The following is a 25,946-nucleotide window of genomic DNA, read 5'->3' as shown; positions in this document are numbered from 1 at the left end:
GGGTCCTTATAGCTCGTTATTTTCTTGAGGATCACGGGCTTCGGCATGGTAATATACAAATTCGGAGCTCTTGGTGGCATGTTCTTAATGCAGACTCACGGTTTTCTACTCCTTTCTCATCCCTGCTTGTTCATTTGGTTTGCTCCTGGAAATTGGTTCTCCAGAAGGCGCGTTGGCATCCAGCGGAGGACCGCTTACATGCTAACTTTTTTCAACTGGAATTGTTGGCAGTTTCGCGACTACTTTCTTGGGAAGGCAAACATGAGCTTAGACCAAAATTTAATCGGATGGCACGTTTGGGCTTGACTTCAGTTGGAGATGCCACCCTTGCCAGTCGCAATGTCTTCATATCCTTTCGAACAGCTAGGAGGCTTTTCAGAATCCCCCGGGAATACCGTGATTTATGGGAACAGCTTTTGTTGGTGCTTCAGAATAGGCAACTCTTTCCTGCCCTTGCTTTGGATTGTCCTTGGCAGGACTGGGACCTTGCGGGTCGGTTGATTTTGGGAAAGGCCTCAGCTAACCAGGTCTATCATCTTTTCATTAAAGATCATCAATGGTTGGTTACTAAAGCTAATATTGTGTGGGGATTGCGGAAATCTCAATTATGGTGGAAGACAACTGTGATGGAGGACTGGTTGAACAAGACACCTTTCAAATGCAAGGCCTTTCTTTGGAGGGTGATGATTGGTGGCCTTCCGCTTGCTTCAGCCCTTTCCAAGCGTCAAATCTCTAACGGCCACTGCTTCTTTTGCACCACTATTGTTGAATCGGCCCGTCATTGATTTATTTGGTGCCCTCTTGCTAAGAATATCTGGTCGCTCTTGTCAGCAGTTTGGCGCGTGGTGGTTGGCTTCTCGCTAAGCCCTTTGGATTGGGTTTTTGTACGACCAAAATGCCCCGCACCGGCACAGCCGCATATGAAGATCATGTTTCATTTTCTTAGATACTGGGGATGCTGGCACAATTGGACCACTCGGAATGCCTTTCTTTTTGATTCAGCCTCTAATGTCCCGGCACATATTGTGAGGCTTAAAGGTCTCTTGCATTGGCAGATAGATCTCATTCAGCACTTGGGCCTACTCCCTCGAGAGGACTTACTTCCCTGGCATATGGCAATTTCCTCTGCGGCTTTGTCATGACTTTTGTAACTCTTTTGTAGTTTAGTACTGGAGTCTTTTCACATGATGGCTTAGTGTCATCATGTATCTTGTAATCAAGTAAACTTGTACTTTTTTTCATAATTAATACAATTACCTTTTATGAAGAGAGAGAGAGAGAGAGAGAGAGAGAGAGAGAGAGAGAGAGAGAGAGAGAACTTATGTGAATTTTGTACATTGTTATCTTCCAGGTGCTTCTAGGAATGCTTCCAAATTACTATGAGCATGTGAAAACTTATGAAAACACATTAATTACAAAGTTTTTTGGCTTGCATAGAATCAAGCCTGCTGGAGGCCTTAAGGTTTATACATCAATGTGTGTTGTCTTTCAAAAGTTTTCATGAAATAGATCATTAGATGCTCTTGAGGAAGGCAATGCATCGCATTAAGGTTTTTATAAGTTTATAAGTAGTGAGGTATCTTGCAGGTTCACTTCATAGTTATGGGCAACATGTTCTGTACAGAGTTGCAGATTCACAGAAGATTTGACTTAAAAGGATCATCTCAAGGTCGTTGTGCAAATAAGTCTGAGATGGATGAACACACGACATTGAAGGACTTGGATTTGGACTTTGTATTTAGACTTGAACCATCATGGCGGATTGAATTGTTAAGGTTGGTTCTTGTTTTCATTGTCATACTATTTTTGTTGATCATTTGACTTTAGCTAGTAAAGCATTAAAAAAAGCATGGGATATAGGAGGGGTATATTTTAATGTTTTTGGAATACTGTAAAGGCTCAATGAAATTGAAATAGGTTGTGGTAAAAAGAAAATGCTGTTAGGTGTATGGAAACAATTTTCGTTTGGGACAAATGTAACATCCCTTGACATGTGTGGAATCTTACCACTAAGACCACTAAGTGTGATGGTGGCTTGAGCATGTGTAGTAGTGGAGGTGCCAAACTCAGCCTTCAAAGCTTATCATTTTGTTATACTAGTGGGTAGGAGGTTTGAGAAGGTCTTCAACACTACTCCATCTCTATCTCAATCAAGGGCCTATTTAGCAAGAGGACCTTTCCATTGCTCTCCTAGATGTACTTCGGCAACCTAGTGATGGAAATCCTAGAAACTTGAAATCACCGAGTATGAGGTAATTATGACCTCCTAGGTGACATTCTTGGGCTAGGAGGAGCAAATAGACTTGCCATTTATGTATAGCATAGCGTGGCATGATGACTAGGTCATGGCCATTCTTCTAGATAGTGCAATGGCCACAAAAAGGGGTCCTATCTTGCAAATGCCACCCACATTGGCTAGGGTTCAGTAATTAGAAATAGAGAATAAGAGTTGTACAAAGATTGCCAATGCATTCTATTTTCATTTTGCCTTTTCAATTCTATCGGGTTCAAACCAGCAAACAGTGTTTTTGTCAATGCATTCTATTTTCATTTTGCCTTTTCAATTCCATTGAGTTCAAACCAGCAAACAGTGGTTTTGTTGCAAAAAGGAGATCATGGCTCATCTACTTGGCCTTCCTTGAGATCTATCCAACTCTTAGAAATATATCTGTCCTAAAGGCTAAACCTTTTTTGACATGGCAGTAGGCATACAAAGAATATTAGCACCACAAAGTATGCTCAAAATCATAAACATTTATCTTTTTGTGGATAGGCAAACTTTTTAGCAGTCATATGTGTCTTGCACAATCATCTCTTGCCTCTGCGCCTCAGTCTGAGTTAGACAGGACATTCGGAGCTCTAACACTCAGTTTGTCTTGTGTTTTGATGGAGGAGGCAGCTTTGTTTAGATCATGCTTTTCTTTTTTAGTTGCTTTTAGGTGTGTCCACACTGGCTGGCTATTTTCTTGTTCAGTGGTTTGGACTGCATTCACACTAGCCAATATCAGGCGATCAGCATTATTTCATGGCAACTTCATTTCCTGCATTATTTAAACTAGGTCGGCCAGCATTTATTGTATCATCTAGCAGCAGTCACCTAGTTTTTTGAGAGTTTCGTTATTTGTAGCCGCTCCTCTACTTGGCTGGTCATTATCTTTTGCAGGTTTCCAGCAGGGACTGATCAGTGCACCTTTGTACTCAACATTCATTTAGAGTTCAGTGCAGATTTATCACTTCCATTCTCTTCTTTCATTGTAGTCATTCTCTTCCCTTCTCTCTTTGTGTTCATGTTCCTCTTCCATTGCACACTCTCACAAAACTTATTTAGGCCATAGCTAAGATCTCAAAACTCACTACAAAAAGAAGGCACAAACATATGAACATTTATCAATTTGTGGGTAGGCAACACTTTTTAGGCCATAGGTAGAACACATGATCGGTCTCATGTAAGGCCTCAAAACCCAAGCTAGCAAGATAGGGTTTGTTGTGATGAGTTGAGAGCAACATTGATGATTTGCATAAGAAAAATGAGAAGGGATCATGGCTGTAACTTCTCAACACTTTCCCATGACATCACTTTTTATTTTTCATATGTTAATAGTAAAAGAAGAGCTTTGACAAGAGAGGGCCTTTAAAAGAGGTGAAAATACAAAATTGGTAGGAGAAATGTCTCCTCTTGGGATTGCTACAACTTTACAAACTCTCGTTCTCTCCCCTTGTTTGCACATAGCCTTCATTTAAGATGTCTTTTTGAAGTTGAGAAGGAATGCTCATTGTATAGCTGCAAAACCTCTCAAAAACACCCGAGGAGGTACCATTTTCTCTCACATGCATTTTTAATGAGTATACAATGTGGCATTTGTAAAGAAATACTTGTCTATAGATAACTAGTACACTTGTACGATAAAGCATAGATGGATAAAAGAACTTAGTAGGGTTAGGGTAGCTCGGAGAAATGAACACTAAAGGTAAATGAATGAATAATGCTCAATGCAAGGTGAATATTGAACCTCGAACTCCCATGTCTCTAGGAGTGGGCCAAGAGTATGAGATGGAAAGTGTGTCGTATTGTGATAGATCTTGAGTTGCAGTGGACAGCCTCCAAAGAAATTTGGCAGCTGCAAACATAGACCAGATGAGTCTAAATCAGTGTTGGATGGACCATGATAGCTCGGAGATGAAGCGCTTTGATGAGGAAGTTATTTAATCTGCAAATTTTGCTGAGATGACATGGCAGCCAGCTGACAGCAGGGAAGAGCTAAATGCAGGCTGCTGATGACATGGCAGGGCTAGACATAGTAAATGCATGTGTTGATACTGGTAGCAGGCTGTGTAGGGTGATGGTAGCAGGCTGAAAACAGATGCCAGCAAGGAGAGGGGGGCTTTACAGGAAACGCTAGCTATGGACAGTAGTAGACAACAGCTTGAACTGAGATGTCCTCCATAGTTTGTGCGTGGGCAGCAAAGACACGTGCCAACAATCTGGAAAATAGGATTCAGGCTAAGTGGTAGGCAGCCTATCTATTTATAGAAGTATGGATCCTCCCAAATTACGGTTTGGCTTATGGGACATAGACGCTCTCTAGGAACATGCATTGTTAATGAAACTTGAGATTTGGGGCTGTAATAATGAGCTAATCAGTTTATAATGCATTTTTAAGCTCAATACCCCCTCTTAGACCTAAAATTGGAACCAAGAGGGGATTCTCAAGATAGCTTAAGTTGAGTCTTTACTCCAAGGCGTCCCATCCCAAAGTAACCAAGGAATTAGGCAAAGGATGCTTGTTGGCTGCCTAGTGCCCCACGAAGACTATACGAAGACTATAGAGGCAATGGTTATCCTACCAAGGAAGCCTGAAGGGTTACCCTAGAGAGGCTAAGGCATAAAAAAAAGGGTGCTTAGTGGCCTATTAGGACCTACAAAGGCGGATGGAACCACTTTGAACTTTTTGTTTGTTTGGTTTTTTTTGTGTGTGTGTGTTTTGTTTTGTTTTTTTCTTTTGAATAATGGATTGCGCCATGTGCCCTATTAAGCATTTTTGCCTCAGGGGAAATGAGAAGGGATGGTTAGATCCAACACATTACAAAACAAACAAGCTATCCCAACCACCCATGGGTGTTGGTGGAGGAGGAAAAGCATTTTGGGGGGGGGAGGGTATGTGGAAAACTATCAAAGAGATTGCCCGGGAAGATTACCATGTGAGTCACTGCAAATAATGTAATATATTTTACATGTGAATAAAACAAAATGTGTGGAGATATGCTAGGGTTTGCATACAGAAAACATAGAATGTACGAACATGGCTGAAACACAATAACTTAGATAGTAATGCAATAAACACAAGCCCTAAACGCAAAATGCGAAATGCAAAAACACAAACACAAACAAAGAAGAAAGAGAACTGTGAAATGAATAAATCAATGCTGTAAATGAATAAGAGAAGAGAATGCTCAAGGGCAGAGCCAATTAGTGGCTCTTGTGGGAGCGGGCTGAGGGAGGTGTCGATATGTGTCGTCCACCGGAGATGGATCTCGAGTATAGTAACCACTAGTCAAAGCAGAGGCTGACAAAGGAAAGTCTTGAAAACACGAAAAAAACCTAATGTGGATGCAAGTGCAAATTAGGCCGATGCTAGAAATGGAAGGGCAGTAGGTTGGAAACTAGAATGCAGTAGTCTCTAGGGTTGGAACTGGTAAACATAGCATTGTAACCTCTTGATGATGATGATTGACCATTGGCAGTAGTGGGAGGGGTAACAATTGTAGATCACATAGCAGCAATTGTTGAGGGTTGGACAACTAGTGGAAGAGGGTTGATGGAGGAAACACGTAAGACAAGGATAGACTTACTGGTGGGTAGCCTATCTATTTATAGATGTAGAAGGATCCTCCCAAATTAGGGTTTTGCTTATGGGGCATAGAAACTCTCTAGTGTGGCGCATGGTTTAATGAAACTTTTGGCAATTTACATGTTTTGGGGATGTTTTAAAGAGCTAATAAGTTTGTAATGCATTTTCAGCTCAACACCCCCTCTTAGGCCCAAAATTGAAACCAAGAAGGGATTGGAAGCCTACCAAGACTACAAAGGTGATGGTTATCTTACCAAGGGACCCTAAGTGATCACCCCAGAGAGGCTAAGATACTCGACAAAGGTGCTCGTTAGTTGCTCAATGGCCTATCAAGATGTATAAAGGCGGATGGAACCACATTGAACATTTTTTTTTCTTTTTTTTTTGGGGATGATATGGTTTGCAGCCTATTAACTAATTGTGCCCAAGGGGAAGAATAAAATGGGATGGCTAGATCCACCACATAACAAAATAGACAAGCTATTCCAACCATCGGTGGATGTCAGTGACGAAGGAAAAGAGAGAAGAAATATGTATGTGTGGTGGTAAGGTGGTGAAAGAACCACGTGGAAACAACTCAAGATCTGCTTAGGCGTGCTTTCACAATGAGATGCATAGAGTAATGCTACATAATGAGAGTGTATATGTAGTAGGCTCCACTTGGATAGTGTCCATCGAGGGGGAATTTTTCACTTGCCCAACCATCCTTTCACAAAGTTAATGATGATGATTATGCAATACAAAAGGAAGGTATGATAGGAAAGGGAAGTTGATATTGAAGACAAATGCCGAATCTTGTAGAATACCAATGAAGGGTAGGAACCCCCTCTCAACCATGGATGTTGATACCAAAGGAGGAAGAGGGACGTGATGTTGGTCTTTGTATGATGCCGAGAACCATGATGAATCTAATGATGAAGGTAGACCTAACACTCCTTAGCCGGAATTGCCAAAGGAGAATCAACTTTTGGGGTACATGGAATATGCCCATGATCTCGGGAGAGGGCTCCAATGTTGATCAAGTGGTGTAGGCAAGCCTGAATCTCAACCTCGGGAGAGGACTCCATGCTAGTCGAGAAGCGTCAAGAGAGCAATCCACCATGCAAATAGATTGAATGGATGAAAAAGGAAGACTTGACCCTCCCCAAAGCTGGAGTGTGGAAAAGTTAGCCATTGAGTCAGTTTAGATGTGCCCATACTCCATCGTTGGAGATGGCTCCAGTGCTGACCAAGTGTCATAGGCATGTGTGAAACTCAACCTTAGGAGATGGCTCCTATGCCACTCAATAATGTGAAGACATAACCACCAAGGTAGTAGTCAACCTATCATGAAAAAATAAACTAGAAGTGTAGAAAATGATAGCCAAATGATAAAAAACACCTCAACTGAAAGGAAAAAAAGATGGTTGCCAAGAGAAGAAGGATGCCTAAGACGTGATCTTAGGAGAGAAGATACTGTCTTTGTCTCCATGCTGATGGAGACAATACTCATCAAGGAGAAAACCGAAAGACAAACCTTTAGCTCAGGTAGGCCCTGCAATGTTAGTCCTAACTGAAATGCAAAACTTGCACTCTAATGCTTGGGATGTTTTGTGTGTGACAGAGCATAAGAGTTATAAAGAAGTAGGGAGAACCCTATACTATCATGGCTTCAAGCTCTTCTATGCCAGTGTTTCTACGGGAACCCATTCTGGTGTGCTACTAATTGTCCAAGAGAAATTCCAGCCAATAATGATTAAGAGACATGTATCAGGAAGATTCATAGTTGTGGAAATTACTTATGATGGGGAAGTGCTATCGCTGGTGGGCCTATATACTCCTAATGATGTTTTTGGTTATCGCGAGTTATGATGCTAGTTGAGAGCATGTCTTTCCCTTGGAAGACATGGACTTATCATGGGTAATTTCAATGTGTATTAACCCATCTCATTCGACTTCTAGTTATGCTCATGGATGGCCCTGAATGCCAAGATTGGAATACCTTTGCTTCAAAAGTATTGAAACAAGATCTGTAGTCTTGGTTATCTCCCCTAGACCATGGCTACACCTTCCATTCAGAGCAACACTTGGAAACCTGGAGCCACTTGGATTAGATCTATGTTATGCACAATGATTTCTTTTCGCCAAAGGTTTTGGAAACCATGGTTTTGTAGGGCTATGTTCTCTTTGATCATTTTCCTGTACTACTTGGGATACATACACATCTAGTCCATCCATTTGGAGTCCTTTTAAGCAACTTGCCTTTGCATTTCAACTCCTTTCTCCGGCATGAGATATTTAATGGCTATATGTAACAATTGCTACATCAATTTTCATTGGATCTTCCATCTCAAGGGGTAGCTTCCCTTCATCAGTTGATATGCAATGTGTGGACGATTGCCAGACAATACCGAATACACCATGCGACCCTATGTAAGCAAAGGTTTCAAGTTGTCAAGCAAACTCTTTAGTTTTGACACAGTGTGTTTTGATGGATTCACCACAAGATCCCCTTTTGCTTTCTATATCTAGAAGATTGGCACAACTTGTTGATACTTTTCAAAAGAGATCATGCTAGCAGGCCAAACTTGCTGCCCTATCAGAGGGATTGCAGGACAATAATCGTCAGTCGCATAAATTTTATCAGGATTTGCAAGCTTCCTTTGCTAGGGATAATGTGGTTTGCTTGAGAAACTCCGAAGGTGAAATAGTCACGTATCCTCGAGCAATTGTGCAAATGTGCAAGACCTATTTCATAGACTTGCTTGGACACAATCCTCTATTTCTTATTTAGGCAGTGCAACCCGGTCATTGTTTTGTGACTTGGTTAAAGATCAAGTCCCACTAGATGTTGCTAATAGTTTGGATATGGATATTACACAAGATAAGGTGTTGGATATTTTGTTGCATTTACCTAAAGACAAGAGCCCGGGATGGGTTGGATGACAAGACACACGCCGCCTTGTTGGAAGGAGAATCTCATTAAACTGATCTCTAAAGTGCCGTCTCTTTCAGCCTTGAAGCATTGACGACCAATTTCTTTAATGGGCTTTGTATTCAAAATTTTTATCGAACTCTTGGCTAATAGCTTGCATGAATATCTTCCGGATATTATTCACCCCAGGCAGTATGGATTCATCAAAGGGAGAAATATTCTGCACAACATCTGTCACAACTCTATAGAAACAGAATTTGTATCCTTTTTCATTTGGAGCTTTTCCTGTGGATGAGTGCACTGTATTGTTGTAAGCAAACTCCAATAATGGGAGATATTTCTCCCATTGTGACTTATGTTCACTAACATAAGCTTTCAACATATCCAAAAGAGTGAGATTCATCACCTCTGTTTGGCCGTTAGTTTGAGGATGAAAAGCTAAGGAGAACTTTAAAGCGGTTCCCAAATTCTCAAATAAAGCACGCCAAAAGTTACTTGTGAATTTGGAGTCTCTATCTGAAATGATCTCAGAAGGCATACCATGTAATCTGAAGATATGTTGAATGAAAAGTCTTACAGCTTGTGCGGCTATGTTTTATGACATGGAATAAAATGTGATTGCTTGCTGAATCGATTAATTATGATCCAAATCATATCATGACCTTGAGGTATTCTTGGAATACTTGAGATGAAATCCATTGTGATGGATTCCCATGGATCTTTGGGCATTGGAAGAGGCTGCAACAATCCTGGAGTCTTCTGCCTATTATACTTGGATTTTTGGCATACTAGACAAGCCTCAATGAAGTTATGTGTATCTCTTCGTAATGTTGGCCAATAAAAGTAGCGCTCAATTGCACTTAGAGTGGCTGCCCTTCCTCTATGCCCTGCATAAGGGGGTTCATGACTTTCTTTAAGCACCTTTTGTCGAACAGGAAGAGTGACACAAAGGCGATTGTTCATGAGAAGGTAACCGTCTTTGATAGAATACTCTGGATGAGAACCTCCTTGCTGTAAATTTGACCAAATTGTTGCAAAATCAGTATCTTCATCATAAGTATTCTTCATCATTTGAAAATCTTCATGATGAGCCACTGTAATAGTTGCAATGCGAGGCACTCTAGAAAGTGCATCAGCAACTACATTTTGTTTCCTTGGAGTGTACATAATTTGAAAATGAAACATAGACAAGAAATTTTCCCATCTTGCATGTTTCTCCTGCAAATGCTTTTGAGTCTTGAAATACTTCAAGCTCTGATGATCAGTTTTAATAAGGAATTCATTGCCTAAAAGATAATGTTTTCATATCTTCAAAGCATGAACCACTGCTAAGAGCTCCTTTTCATATATGTCATACCTTTTCTCCACATCATTTAGACGGCAGCTTTCAAAGGCTACGGCATGGCCTTCTTGATTTAGTACTGCACCAATACAATCACCGCAAGCATCTGCTTCTACCACAAATGGTTTTACCAAATCTAGAATGATAAGAACAGGTCCAGAAGTAAGAGCTGTTTTCAGCCTTGTGAAGGCTGCCTTCTCTTTTTCCTTTCATTGGAAAGAGGCCTTCTTCTTTGTAAGGTCATGAAGTGGAGAAGCCATATGTGCAAAATGCTTGATGAAGCGGCAGTAATAAGAGCATAAGCCAAGAAACGATCGCATCTCATGTACATCATGAAGATAAGGCCATTCTTGGATTATCCTGATCTTTTCAGGATCTATCTGGATCCCTTCAGAAGAGATGACATACCCAAGGTAATTTATTTTATGCATGAAAAATTCACTCTTTTTACCATTTACCAAGAGTTGATTTTGTTGAAGTAATTGTAGAACAATCTCCAAGTGCTGATGATGCTCCTCTTCATTCTTGCTTAAGACAAGAATATCATCAAAGAAAGTATCGACATATTGTCGATGCTCTCTAAAAGTGCGCTTCATCATTCGATTAAAGGTGGCTGGTGCATTGGTTAATCCGAAAGGAACCACTAAGAATTCATAAAGACCATATGAAGTGCGGAAAGCAGTTTTGTGTACATCTTGTGGTATTACCCTAATTTGATGATAACCACTCTTTAGATCAATGCGGCTGAAAACCTTTGAGCCTCCTAGACGATCCAAAATGTCGTCAATTCTAGGAATAGGAAACCGATTTTTCACAGTGATTTTGTTGAGGGCTCGATAATCAATGCACATCCTGAATGTGCCATCTTTCTTTTGAACAGGAAGAATCGGTGAACAAAATGGTGAGCTACTTGACCTAATTAGCCCATGGTTGAGTAGGTCTTCGACTTGCTTTCTGATTTCTTCTTGTTGAGGACGGCTCACACAGTATAGTGCTATATTAGGAGGAGAATTGCCCGGAATAATATCAATATGATGTTCTTCTGGCCTTTCTGGGGGAAGTTGATAAGGAAGATCTTGCGAAAAACAATCTTTATACTTTTCCAAGAGCTGAAGTCGCTCTTGGTTTTCAGCATTCATATTATCTTTTACATCAGTGGTATAAAGCAAACAACATTGAACACAATCCTTAATTGCTCTAGAGACTTGCATATGGCTTACCATAGGTATGGTGTCTCCAGAAACTCCAGCTTGGATCTTGTACTTCTTGCCTTTGTTGGTGAGTTCTACCTTCTTTTTTTGAGAGAAGATGGTTGAATCTACTCTATGATTCTAGGGCATGCCAAGAATCACATCGCAACCATCAAGGTCTCCGATACAGAAGGTATCTTCGTCACTATAGCCTTGAATTTGAAACTTGAGCATTTAAAGCTTGGCGAACTTCTGCCGGAGTGTGCATCTCTTCATTCTTTAATCCAAGTCCTTTAGCTAATTGCAAGGAAATGATATTTTCATTCGCCCCAAGATCTATCAAGAATAGCGCTTGCTTACCTTGCAACTGTCCCAAAGCTTTTAATAATTTGCGCATCTCTGGAGTGTGAGTTGTGTTTGTAACTACATCACTGATAGCATTGATTTTCACTGGCGACTTAGGCTTGTTGTCAGAAACCTTGCTTTGTCCTTTGTTTGGACATTGCCTCGCTATGTGGCGTGTTTGTCCACATTTAAAGCACTTTCCTTCTTTTATGAAGGACTGCTTTTCTTCTTCGGAAAGTTGCTTTGCTTGTGGGTATAGATTGGAGCGAAATTGAGGAGCATTAGGAGGTGCATAGGGCTTCATCTTCTTTTGATTTGGTGGCTGCTTTTGCCGTTGTTTTTGTCCTTCATTTGGGGCTGAATACTCCTCATCATCAGCTACTCTCTTCTTATTATTCTTTTGGAATGATTTGTTGCCATTGTGCTCCATTTCCCATGTCTTAGCATTGTCAATGAGTTCCCTGAGATTAGAACAATGATAATGATTAAGAGCAATACGAAGTTTAAAATGCAAACCTCCTTGAAACTTCCTAAGCTTTTCCAAACTGTTGATCTTCTTGAAATATTGGACCTTCAAAAGTAGCTCCCAAAATCTCTTGGTATAGTCACCAAGTGACTCATTTTTCCTTTGCCAAAGCTAATCCCAATCCATTTTTACATCTCTTTTGAAATGAACAGGAAGAAATTGGCTTTGTATCATGCGAACAAAGGACCGCCATGATTTTGGGGCAGCATGATCATATTCCAATCCCGTCCACCAAGTATGGGCTAAGTTGGTCAAATGTAAAGCTGCAAACTTAATCTTTTCTTTTTCTTTATACTTGTCACGACCATACAAAATTTGAAATTGACGAATAAATTTCAGAAGAAGATCAGGATTTCGGGAACCATCATATATACTGAACTTGATATTCTTTTCAAGTTGAGATAGTGACTTAGTCTTCTTCTTGTTCTTATGCCTTCGTCCATGCCCGGATCTTGAGGTTGAAGATGATGAAGTGCTTGATGGGGATGAAGATGGTGACGAGGGTGAAGAATGTCGACGCCTTTGATGATGATGAGGTCTTCCACGAGAAGGGTGTGATTCTTCGTCACTAGAAGAGGGTCCATCAGAGTAGGCGCCAGATGACTTTGAAGAAGAGGATGAGCTTTGACGCGATCTCTTTCTTTGTCTTGAAGTAGAATGGGATTGCCTCTTAGAAGTAGTTGGACTTCTTGATCGGCTCCTTTCATTGGTATGGCTTTGTCTCCTTGAAGCAGATGGGCTTCTTTCCTTGAATTCTTTGGGATTTTCAACTTTTTCTAGTTTGAGAAGTTGCTCACGAATTTGCTGATTCTCCTCTCTAAGACTTTGAATGGCTTGCAGGATAGCACTCAACTGATCCATTGAGACTCTAAGAAAGATATGCTCAAGCACTCAATGCAAGGACTGAAAACAAACAAACTTATAATTGTAAACACTACCAGTGTTGGGGTGAGGACCGAGCCAAAGCTCTGATACCACTGTAAATGCCCCGAACAACGTAGTATGCTTAACAATTATGATATTCGCTTGTTTTCGAGATTTAATATAAGAGAGAATAAACACTTAAAGCTGAAAATGAAAATTACTCACAAAATTACAGCCATGAAAATGTAAAAGTAATGGAGACAAGATTGAGGGTTGAAGATGGGCAACCCCCCCTCCCCCCCCCCTCCCCGAAGAAATGTATTTTTGCTCAATCCAAGTCCCTTAGGGAAGAGCTCAGTTACAATCAACCTGAGAGTGAGGAGAAGTAATTCTCACTCCCACAAGATCATGCAAAGATGTACAAACACATGCAATATCTATTATGCAATGATAAGAACTGATTTCTTTACAGTATGAGAGAAGAAAGAGGGGAAATCAGCCTTTCTTCATCGTTGATCAGCAGTACATGGATAGGGCTTGCTTCTTGTTGCTAAAATGAAAGAAAGAGCTCGAGAAGGAGGTCTTGTAATGAATTTACAGACTTGCTGTCCTGTAAAACAGCAGTGATAGAAGAGGGAATATGGAGGAATTTGATAATGGAGAAGTGGGGGATGATGATGGGGATGGATAGGGCCAGTTTCTGGCTATCTGTGGGTGCTGTACATGAGTTTACAGGAAAGAAAAATGATGTTGGATGAAGAAAAACGAGCTCTTATTTATAGGAGAGGGAAGAGCTAGTACAAAAGGGGAAAGTAGAGTAGCACAAGATAAGTGTTCAACCACATGTCATGAGATGTGACAAGTGGTGGGACACTTGGAAACTTGTGTGACAAGTGTCTTTTTTCTCTATGGCCTTTCTTTTTGGACTGAATACTATCAAGAATAGAAACAACCAAAGCACAGTCAGAGTACAGAATTTGCTATTTTTAGAATGACATCCCTATTTTTTAGGACTAGCATTTTTAGGCTAATTCGAGGCTCCTAAATTTAGGGACCCCCCAATATGGGTGTCATATGAAAGCTTTTTCCATGTACATCGCAAAAACAGTATCAAAATCTTCATGTGACTTTCCTATGCAAAGAAATGTGCATTTCAAGCTTTCAGCCCACACATGCACATTGTATAAGCATTTCATGATAATGCAATCTTGTTGATTGTAACTGTCTGTTCTGGCGGATCTAGCCCACACTTCAAGGCATCAATCCTTTCTGTGTGCAAGTCTAACCCTAATATGCGTGAGTTCTGGTCACAGGTGCCCAATCGGGCCATATAGGTGGAAGTGTGAACTATCTTTTCTCTAACCCACTGTGTGGGTCCACCATAACCTGTGACCACTCATCAGTGGCCAGCTCCAATGCACTTTTCTTTATATCTAATTAGTGTAAAGGAAACAATTTTAATAAATCATTATATAGACAAATTAGTGAAAAAGGATACAAATTCTGTTTCTATAGAGTTGTGACAACATCTTGAACATTCAAATGGTGATGGTTTAGTTGGACCTAGAAAAAGCCTTTGACCATTTGGAATGGTCCTTCTTGGGTTAGGTGATGAAAGGCATGGGATTTAATTCAAGAATATTTGGACTTAATAATACTATCAGCATGGATTCCTCTTCAAGAGTTTTGCTCAATTGTGGCATCATGACACCCTTTCCCCTCCACCGATCTGTTAGGTAGGGTTGCTCATCGAGTCCTTTGTTTTTTGCCTTGGCCATTCATCCCATTTTGATGAAGTTGTCTTGCCTAGTGGCTAATGGTGAGGTGGTTGGACTCTCTCCCCCTTCATAGGAACAATTGGTGGGGCAAGCTTTGGTGGATGACACGTTCATGTTTCTCAAGGCTGATCTGAATAATATACAAAGAGCAATGGCCACATGGGACTTATTTGCCCTTGCCTTGGGACTCCATATCAATGCATCTAAGTCCACCCTTATCAGTTGCATTGAGAATGATCATCGGGCCTTGGGTTGCCGAGGCAAGGTTGTGCTTCAAGGCTTTGTTTTTAGGCACCTAGGCTTATCCTTTGGGGGTGCATGTTTTGCCTAAAGTGCTAATGGATTTGATCTCTCGAGCATTATGAATAAGTTCGTGTATTGGAAATCACAAGCTTGGCCTTTCCACATAAGATTGAAAATAGTGTAGATAATCATAATACCGATGGTTTCATATCACCTTCTCTTGCTTTCTTGCCCGAAGCCTCATTTACAGGAAAGTACTTGAGCCATGTGGTTTTTGCTTTGGAAAAAAGATTCTTCACAGATGGGTATATCTTGAATCTCTTGGCACCATGTTTGCACTCCCAAAAGAATGGGTGGTTGGGTTGTTCTCGACTTGAAGACACATATGATTACTCTCCATTGGTCTATGTTCCAAGCTTTGTGCGAGGATAGATAGCTTGGTCTTTGATTGCCAGGTTTTTCCTTGAGACTTAAGGTATCAAGCATGGGAATACTAGTATTTCTGCCGCACATGGTTAATGTTGAACAACCTTTCCATTTTAAGTCTTCCATGCTTTTGAATCATTTGGTTCAATCTTGAAAATTGGTCCTTAAATCTTTTTAGCACCCACCTTCAGATCAGGAGACGATAAACTCCTTGAGAGTGGAAGCTCTGGTTGTTTCGAAGCTTCTGACTGGCATGGCAAACATGAATAAAGGCTGATGTTGAATAGGATGGCGCCCCTGGGATTGGTCATTGTTGCTGATGCTCTTCTACTTGCTAGTGGGGCTGTCATGTCTTTTAGATTAGTTTGACGCTACTTTCGTGTTCCTCGAGGCTATTGTAATTTGTGGGATGCCATCTCAACCTATTTATGGGCCATGCAGCTTGTCCCCTCTTTGGGCCAAGAGGGCCCTTGGCAAGTTTGGATGATTAATAGTCGGCTGCATTTGGGCCATGCTGCAACCAATCGGATATCCCATTTGCTTATATGCGATGAGGGCTGGCTTGCCTATAAGGGCAACACCACTTGGGTTCTCCAGAATTGTCAAGCGTGGGGGAAATCTGTGATAATGATAGGCTAGCTTAACAAAATGCCTTTCCAATCCAAGGTCTTCATTTGGTGAATGTTGATTGGTGCTCTTTCTCTTGCCTTTGCATTCTCCAAGTGGAGGACTTCCAATGGTTGTTGCTTTCTTAGACATTTTTGGAATTCTCCCGCCATGGGTTCCTTCCTTGCTTGGTGGTGCGGAAGGTTTGGTCACTACTATCAGCCATTTGGTTCCAAGTGGTTGGGCTGTCGATGTTTCCAAAAGATTGGGTCTTTGGATATCCCAAGTTTGTGGATCTTGTGTAGGCTGATATGAAAATGCTCTTTCATTTCTTATGCTTTTGGGGCTGTTGGTATATATGGGCCATGTGGAATGTGTTCATCTTTGATGCTTTGTTAGGAATGTAGAGTCATGTAGTCCACTTGAAAGGACTTCTTCATTGGCAGCTTGACTTGATTGAGTTGGCAGATATTCTCCGTAGACAGGATTTGCTTTCTTGGCACGCTGCAGTTTCTTATGCCCCCTTCTAGTCAGTCTACTTCCTTTGTACTTTGATTGTGATGTCTCAGAGAGGATCTGTTGAGTCGGTTGTGTCTGATCATGCTTGATGGCCTAGAGCCATCCTGCACCTTGTAATCTTGTACCTTTTTCATGGTTAATATAATCTCCTATTATGGAGAGAGAGAGAGAGAGAGAGAGAGAGAGAGAGAGAGAGAGAGAGAGAGAGATCTTTTTACGAAAAAAGAAGAAGAAGAGAGCTCTTATAATGAAATGCAGGCAGATTGAGTTTGATTGCAAGTTTTTAGAGTCTGAGCGCATTATGGACTATAGCCTCTTGCTGGGCCTTCACTTTAGAGCTCCTCACTTTCCAGCAGTTTTCTCATCTGCCAAGACAGGTAAGTGATTTCAAAAAAGAAACTTTCTTCAAATAACTGAACTATAGCAGTTTGTTTGATTCTTGTATATACACAAAATAGTGAAAAGCAAGATCTTCTAGACACAGTGAATATTGCATTGATGTTATTACATATGATGTTAGTCACATGATTGTAGGAACTCAATGCATCTAAGCTAGCAGTAGTTATCATATGTATGCTGCAGAGTTTTTGGTGTCGCTTTACAGATTTGCAAGCTCAGCATTTCTTTTTCACACCTGTGCTATCTTTAGCATTCTTAGGACTCTTCTACAGCTAACATTCATGCAGTTAACATGCCATTGATTACATATGTACAAATTTATTTTACCTCTGATTTGGAGCATTCTTTCAACTCCTATGCAAGTTTTTTTTTGGCTTTCTGCAAAGCTCACTCTACTAGTTGATTAGCACTGCTATACTCAGAAACATAGAAATGGAATATGAAAAGTTATTGCAGTGCATGAGAACACTTGTTATTATGGTGGTCATGTTCCTAGGGGCAGGCTTCAGGCTCTGAACATGAGGAGGAAAACTTTCAGTTTTTCTTGCTGACTTGTTACTGTACACTGAGCACAGATAAAATGCTGCATAGTGGTGGTTTTACTTTTTCGCTCAGGTGGTTATGTGGAAATGGTGACTTGAACTGTAGATAATGTCAATCGGTGCCGATAGTGCTGGTTTCACATTGTTCTTTCAAGTTTCTCAACTGCTCCCTTGTACAATTTCCACAGCGGCTGTCACATGTTTTGACCAGCAGCGTTCCTGCTGCTGGTGCATTGTCGATTGCTTCTTGCGAATCCAAGAGAAAATTCTTGAACCTAAAGAGAAATAACAGCTAGATTTTTGGAATCATTTTCTTGTCCAATTTGAGTTAGTGTTCTTGCCAAAGAAGCTCCAAAATTGTAGGCAACATAGTAGTCGAGAGTTGCCTTCAGGAATCTGAGCACCCATGTCCCAGCTTTTGAGTAATTCTAATGAGCCTTGTTGGAAAATCTACTCGCAAGACAAACAACAAAATTGATATTTGGTCTGGGGCTGCACAACTAAATGAGATTACTGACCAACTTTATACCTCCTGGTGTCTACTAGTGGTGATGTATCTTGAATGGATAGCTTTACATTGATCTCCATAGGTGTAGCTATCTCCTTGCAATAGAACATACCAAATTCTTTCAAGATCTCCCCTACAAACATCTGTTGGAGAGATGTTCTGGCTCTTGCTAGACTTCAATCCCTAAACAATAGTGTATTTAGCATGTCTCATTTCAAACTCAGTACTTCAAAGCCCTCTAAGTCTGATGGATCATATCTTCATAATCACTTATAATAAGAAGGTTGTCCACATATAGGACAATTACTAAAAACTTTTCACTATCATTGTACATATACAAATTAGCATTTGAGGCATATTTTTTGAAATTTGAACTTGGAGAGAATTTATCTTTGTGTTGGTACCATGCTCTAGGGGCTTATTTGAGCCCATACAATGTCCTTTTAGTTTACAAACTTTGTTGTTAGAATAGGGGGCCTTAAATGGTGGTGGCTAAGCCACATATACCTCCTCCTTGATGTCACCATTCAACAAGACTGATTTGACATCCATTTGATAAATTAGCCACTTCTTGTGAGCGGTTGTTGCATGTGCTACGTGAATGGCATTCTAACACAAGTTTGCAAGCTATAAATCCTATAGACTGATTTCTCTTTTAGACTTTGCAAGTCATGTTTAGCAAGTAAAACAAGTAAAATCAAGCCTTATCAAGGCAAGGAAGAAGTAAGAGGTTTCAAAAGTTAGTTTGACCAAGAAGACTAGAGTGGCAATAGATCTATGTGACTTAGCAAACCCATGACTTATGTGACTTATGACTATGGTGATTTAAGTGCCCAGAGTGAGTTACGCTTCTTGGCACCATTTGAGGGTGGCTGTTCATTAGTTGGCATAGATCCAGATTTTTTTTGAGGGTGCCTAGAGTGAGTTACTCTTCTTGGCACCATTTAAGGGTGGCTGTTCATTAGTTGGCGTAGATCCAGATTTTTTAATTGGAAAGTAGTCATTCCATGCAGCAAAACAGAAGTTGCTTAAGATGTTTGGAGCTACTCTAAAAAGTTGTAGTGAGAGGGATTCATATTACTGTGATAGAGTTGAGCCTAGCCAAGTGTTGCAACAATTGAGAAGCTACATCTTTAGCATGAGGACAGTTTGGATGTGTTCAAATTTGTGGCAGTCACATTACATGTAGCAACCAAGCTCTGACAAGTTGCACATGGCACCAAATATAGAGGCTCTTGAGGATGAGCCCTTTGTGCTAGAGCAGAGGAATTTTCTTCCTTAGAGATGGAAGATTTTTTGCACACATTTGGTGAATGTGTAGTGACTATATGACGAGTCAATGAGGATGGAGCCCATTAATTTGATTGTTTGTAAGGCTATTCTCATGGGTTTGTGCTAGATTGGTTTTGTTGAGATGCCTATTATTGGTCACCATACAAGAATACATGGCAGGGGGAATCAGAGATCGTTCATTTATATATGTGACAATATTGTACACTCTTTTATCCTCGCAAGTCACATCATTATTGATTGTTCCCCTCCACTTGAGTTGTGTGTCTTTGCCTTGATAATTTGAGTGAGAGTGAGATAATGCTATTTTGAGTTTTCTTTCAGAGATAGAAAAGAGCCACTGGTGGATGAGCAAGGGTAACATGCATTAATCAATGAATCTAGGGTAGTAGTGAATACAATGTGTTTGCTTCTTTATAATTATTGAGGGCAATGAGGCTTATTAACGGGACATTGATGGGTGCACTCTTATTTTTTCAAGAGATTGAAATGTGCATGGCTTGCTATCTTCCTCACACATAGATTCTCTCTACTTCCCTCTCCTACTTTCTATGCATGCCTACTGCCATAGTAACATGGGACAGGTTTTGGGGATGGGGATGGGAACGGGGACCTAAATTGCCTTCCCTCATCACCAAGAGAGGAGGGGGCTCTAACAAGGGGACAAGATTGGGATGGTATGGGGACAGGCTGGGAAGCTAGAAGATGGCCATCCCATGTTACTATGCTACCTCGTCTGATTCTATGGAAACAAGAAAGCACACAAGAAGGCAAGAGAATGTGAGCTGGGTTAACAGTTACCTCTTTCCTACTCGCGTCTGCTGACCATGAAGGAAGAAGCTCTGACCCTCGCTTAATCCAAGGTGAAGAAGGCAAGAGAATGTGAGATGGGTTAACATTACTTGTTTCCTATGCATCATAGTCTAACCATGAAGGAAGAAGCTTTAGCACTTGCTCGGTCCAAGATGTGCAGCTATGGAAGCTTTGATCAAATCCAGGACTTAAATCCACCACTTGTGAGTGAATAGAGAGAGAGAGAGAGCAAGACTTGAAAATGAAGGGGAAAGCTCTCTCTCACACCTTTCTTTCAAGCTATGGTGGAAGGAGGAGATAAGAAACAAGAGCTCTCAATAGTTGCACATGCTCTATCTTTTGGACTTTAAATACATAGGTTGCACATGTGGGCATCTGTAACACTTTTTTCTAAACTCCTACCATCACAATGCCCATAGGCCTTGCCGCCTTTGTGGGTTGCCTACGGGATTTTTAATTGTAGTGCATGACTAGCATGGGTTTTAAATGATTACCCATGGGTTTTGAGTAAACATGCAAACTTTTCAGTTTCCATGCCGTGCACACCAGGATTTGTACAGTTGATTCTATATCATGTACTGCATGGTTTGGTATATTGTTAAGGACTGGAGTTAAATGACTTCATTAAGTCTACATTTTTCTCTTTTGCACTTTTCCTATGCATTTGGTGGGCGTGGGTGCTACTGTTGCATGTATATTCGCGGGACTTTACGAAGAGCTGGAATTGCAGTGATCTTATAAAATCTGTCAGTATCTTTTGCATGTGCTCATGTGTGTCTGCACTCTTTCATTTCCTGTGCCTGTGATTGCCTTCTTTTGTTGGTTTTGTTTCTTTGTTATGCATGATTTTAAATTTTGTATGTTAAGCAGGAAGTACAGTTCCTATGGAAGCGACTGCAACTAAGGGTTTAGTGCTGGTCGCTCATGAGCCAGAGAAGAGTTTAAGTTCTCCAGGTTCTCATGTGCGAGGTAATCCATTGAGGACAGCAGCTGCAGCAGATAATGGTGAGGTTGACCTGTTGTTACCAGGAACAGCCAGGTTGGCCTTGAGTGCATACTGTGTGCAAGCTAATGTTAATTATGCAGGGATTGACAATAATGCCTTTAAAGCTAACGGCTTGATTACATTGTTTGCAGACTACGCATACAATTAGGAGTGAACATGCCTGCTAGGGCAGATCGCAAGCTATGCCAGGAAAAAGGTCTTTCTCGAGAACAAGATTTTCCTGGAGAATCATATGATGTGGTGCTGTATCTGGGGATTATTGACATTTTGCAAGAGTATGATATGACCAAGAAACTGGAGCATGCTTACAAGTCCCTTCAATTTGATGCTTTCTCTATCTCTGCTGTCGATCCAAGTCTTTACTCCAAACGTTTTCAGGACTTCATGCATCAAGTTTTTCCCGATACCTGGGGCTAAATAATGCAGTAATAATAGGTTTACTTGAAGCTGTTGGTCACCAGTCAAAGCTTACTGTTTCAAACCTGGAAAAACTGCTTGCTGTGCATATTGAATTTTTGTAAATCTTATAGTTCTCACAGCAAGTTATGACAAAGTGAAGGTGACATGGAAAGGCCCCACCACGACCTACATATTAAAGAGAAGCTTGCTTCTAGCCTGCAGATGATTGCAGAAAAGGAATCCAACACTGCAAGATGGCTTCAGGTCCATTCGATCAGGCAAGCGGGTGCACTGATTCTTTCAACGGTGGGCGTTTCACTGTTTGACATTGGAATTTGACTTTCAGATCATGAGACATGCAGAAAATCTGATGGACCAGGCCATTCATTGGTTAGTCTCCTTGGGCAGAGGCATTCAAAGCTGTCGTATACCATGTACTACTTGGCCTTTCAAATGCTCCGAACGGTTCATAGGACAATAGCAACTTTAGAGTCATACAATCAGAATACTGATCAGATAGTCAGGAAAGCTGAGGCTATACTTATTTGCTGCATCAGCTGATTTATGAATTCATACAATCAGGTGAATTCTTGAAGTGTGACAGTTGTCTTTATAGAATCAGCAGTTTACAATGTCATTGATCTCAAACACAAGGGCTCTACAAGCTATATCGGACAGTCTGAGATTCTGATGCTACAGTTGGTATTGGAACTTTGAATGACTGAGGGTTCAACCCAAGAAACAGCAGCTCATTGATCTACACGTTAGTGTTCTATAACTTAAGTGGTGTATGTGCTCCCCATATCATGAAAGTTGCAATTTGAAACTTTTACATACAGGAGGGAATATGTCAGCTTACTGCTGCTTGCAGAAAGTTGTAATCTCTCAAAATACCATACTCTGTAACTTGTATCACTAATCAAGCTCACTAATTTTTTTAATTGTTTAAAGTATGAGGGCTTTTTTACCAAGGTCAGGGAGCTAGGCTGATTCAATGAGAAGGCCTAAAAGTAAAGTGTGTATGTTTGCTTCACGGCCAATGGGCAATAATGAATGAGATCTCTATTGTATCAGTGCTAGATTCCATTATGGTACGACCAAGAAAGTAATAGTCGTAACATGTATATTCACTTCCGCTCAACACTCTTTAGAGCACCCTTTGAAATCTCAAACTTCATTAACCAAAAGGGATACCTAGGTATAAGTGCAAAACTTATAGTTGTGTACACCCAGCTAGGTTGCATGAGTGAAAGAGCACAATCCTACAAATTATGAGAATGATGATAAATGTCCAACGAAAAGTGAAAATCTTCATTATCTTAGCATAAGAAGAAAGTCCTCAGTGGGGATCTACCAGAGTATGCTAGTCTAATAGAGTAATTCCATATGGGGTCGTTGAAAAGGACATGCCATGTTGATTCTAAACTATATTGACACTAAAATAGGTATGGTTTTTATTATCAAATATAATTATGATAATGATGATAAATGTCCAACGAAAAGTGCAAATCTTCATCATCTTAGCATAAGAAGAAAGTCCTAAGTGGGGATCTACCAGAGTATGCTAGTTTAATAGAGTAATTCCATATGGGGTCGTTGAAAAGGACATGCCATCTATGCGAAGCAACCAATACACATAAGATCTCCTTTAACAAATGGTGATTGCAATAATAAAGTCTTGCTTTTTAAAAGACATTGGTCCTTTACATCGGAGTAACTTGTGAATGCTGAAAGCAATCCACTGAAACTATACAAGAGGGCAAAGGCTGCATACTTGCCTTGTGATTCTAATGACCAAAAGTTAAAAAAAAAAGGCTGGCCTTGTGGAAAACTAACTTTAGCCAGGTATTATCAGCCCAAAAAAATTTTATTGACAAAAAAGATTAGGCTTAGCAATGGTAAGCATGTATGCAACTCCTCAAGATTTAAGGAGTCCAGGAATTGAAGTTGATGTGATGATGATTTCGTGTTAACAAGTATCATAGGTCAATAATATTGGTTCCTAGACTTATTAAATCTTGAGGAGTGTAGACGTGCTTACCCCTACGAGGCCTTGAAAAACAAGATATCACATATAACTGATTTTTATTGTGAATATTTTTTAATGGTCTTGGTTATCGGTGCCAAGAAGATGTGTAATAATTTCTCAGCTTGGTAGTCACATTGGTTATAAGTAAACTCAATTCAACCACATTCCATGGGTAGGATTTTCCAGTTGGAGAACCTTCTTAGAATTGTAGAAGCACCCACTTCTTTCATCGCACTGTTAGATATGATCAATGCCCCACCCTCATTAGGTGCTACCAATGATCCATGGTGCTCAAAGTTGTAAGGCCCCCATTATGAGGAGAAGCCAAATGTGAGCCCGGACATTGGTTGAGTCCTGACTTGTATATCAGATGAGGTCTATGTGACCGGATGGCAAAAAGGTGACTGTTGTGGGTCTAATCTTTGGGTTAGACGGAGTGGTTAAGCTGGTAGCAACTCGAGGCACATTGCATTGAGTTGCGTGGTAAGGGAGTTAAAAGGGGCCCCTATTGTGGGGTCCGGGGGCCGCGGAAGCGGCCCCTGGCTGGGGGGTCCCAGGGGGGCCAGCGGCCCCCCTGGCGGGGGTCCGGGGGCAGCGCCCCCGGCCCGATGGTAAAGGGAATATTCCCTGGCCGACTAGTGGAGGCTTATATGGTAGGTCGGTCAGCAGGCCGACCTAACGACCTTCGCGGGCTATAAAAGCTAAACCCCTTCGCAGCCATCTCACACTCATCTTTCACCCAGTCAGAGTTGTTGTTCCAGCTAGCCTTAAGCTCTTCACCTATCTTCTGTCTAGATCGCCATCTAAGCTTCACACAGTGGAAGCGCACGGGTGGACAGAGCCATCTTTGTATCAGTTGTTTGGAGTTAAAGAATTTACTGATTCTCCTCTTATCTGTTGTGTACTCTCTATCTCTTTCTCAGATTCTGTTCGCTGCGCCGTGTAATATTTTACATGGTATCAGAGCCCAGGGGGCTCTAGAGATCGGAGAGAGTGCAAGAGGCAAAGGCTTCAACAGCAAAGAGAAACGATGTCGACTCCGGGAAGCAGTTCTGGCGCATCAGGAAGCGGTGCAGGAGGTGGTGCTGCTGTACCGGCTATTCAAACACTGAGGATTCGTCCACCAACCTTCAGCGAAGGCAAGTTAGATGGTACAAACTACACCTTGTGGAAGTTCAAAATTACTACTATCCTTGATTCTTATGAGCTTCTGGAGACTGTGCTGGGGACTGACGCAGAACCACAGCCTACCCCCGACCCATCAAATCCTAGTGTGATGATTCCTCCGAATGCAGATCTTCTACGAGCTTGGAAACGAAGGAATGCAGATGCATTGTGTGCCTTAGTTACAAGCTGTTCTGACAGTGTTTTGACTCTGATTCAGCATACAACCAAAGCGTCAGAGGCTTGGAATGTACTAAGGAGTCAGTATGAAACACGAAACCAAACAAGGATTCAAAACTTGGAGAATCAACTAGCAGCGGAGAAGTTTGCTGAAGGAGAGACGGTTGAAGCATTCATCACTCGGATTAAGAATCTGCGCGACCAGATGGCTGGCGCTGGGATACAAAAGACTAGCGAAGAGCTAGCTCGGAGGTGTCTTCGGATTTGTCCACAAAAGTTTGATGGACTAGTAACTGCCCTTAATACTCAGGTGAGACCTCAAGCTTTGACTTTTGAGGAGTTTTGTGCATTATTAATGGAGGAGGAGTTGAGGCTGAAAGCCCGAGAAGGAAGCAACAATGGAGATGCTGCATTCTCTGCCAATGCAAAAGGCAAAGGTGTTTCCTCCACCAAAAATGATGGTGACAAAAAGAAGAAGGGCGGCAAGAAGAAGTTTCAAGGAGAGTGCTTCTACTGTAAGAAGAAAGGACATGCAATTGCAGATTGTCGTGTCAAGAAGGCAGATGAAAAGAATGGTACCCTTAAAAGTAAAGGGAAAGAGACAGCCAATACGGCTGAAGCAGAGTTGGAATTATTCATGGCGACCATTGAGGAAGTGTGCTCCTCGGCGCAAGAAGAATCTACCACTGACTCTTGGGTGTTGGATAGTGGGGCCTCCCGTCACATGACCAACAAGAAAGGTCTATACAGTTCTATGCAGCCTCTACAAGAATCCATCACTGTGACGGTTGGAAATGATGCTAAATGCCCTACTGCGGGCACAGGTACTATTTCTTTTGTTGCTGCAAATGGTGAAGTCAAAAAGCTTTCAAATGTGTTGTATGTTCCCGAAATCAGGAGAAATCTCTTATCAGTTGCTGCCATAACTGATCTTGGTCATGAAGTGAGGTTCAAGAAGACAGGTGCAGAAATTATTGATAGTGCTGGCACAATTGTTGGCAAAGGAGAAAGAAG

The 25,946-nt window shown here is 41.2% G+C and overlaps 1 protein-coding gene across 3 annotated transcripts in view; it reads left to right on the top strand.

Moving 5' to 3' along the window:
- LOC148022277 (phosphatidylinositol 4-phosphate 5-kinase 9-like) overlaps positions 1–22,511 on the top strand; it is a 64,269-nt gene extending 41,758 nt beyond the window's left edge. For 2 of the 3 annotated variants that reach the window (XM_087697898.1, XM_087697896.1), the window contains 5 exons: positions 1,352–1,462; positions 1,588–1,775; positions 16,861–16,979; positions 21,025–21,193; positions 21,292–22,511. In XM_087697898.1, the coding sequence (XP_087554024.1) occupies positions 1,352–1,462; positions 1,588–1,775; positions 16,861–16,979; positions 21,025–21,193; positions 21,292–21,577 (873 nt within the window). In that variant the 3' untranslated portion in view covers positions 21,578–22,511. The remainder of the gene's footprint in view (positions 1–1,351; positions 1,463–1,587; positions 1,776–16,860; positions 16,980–21,024; positions 21,194–21,291) is intronic. The other variant, XM_087697897.1, reaches the window with a different exon arrangement.
- The last annotated feature ends 3,435 nt before the right edge of the window (positions 22,512–25,946 follow it).

The sequence above is a fragment of the Lygodium microphyllum genome, chromosome 17 (assembly GCF_053477565.2).
Source record: "Lygodium microphyllum isolate KBCC chromosome 17, Lygodium_microphyllum_v1.1.10, whole genome shotgun sequence".
Lineage (NCBI taxonomy): Eukaryota > Viridiplantae > Streptophyta > Polypodiopsida > Schizaeales > Lygodiaceae > Lygodium > Lygodium microphyllum.
This window is presented reverse-complemented; position numbering and strand designations above follow the sequence as displayed.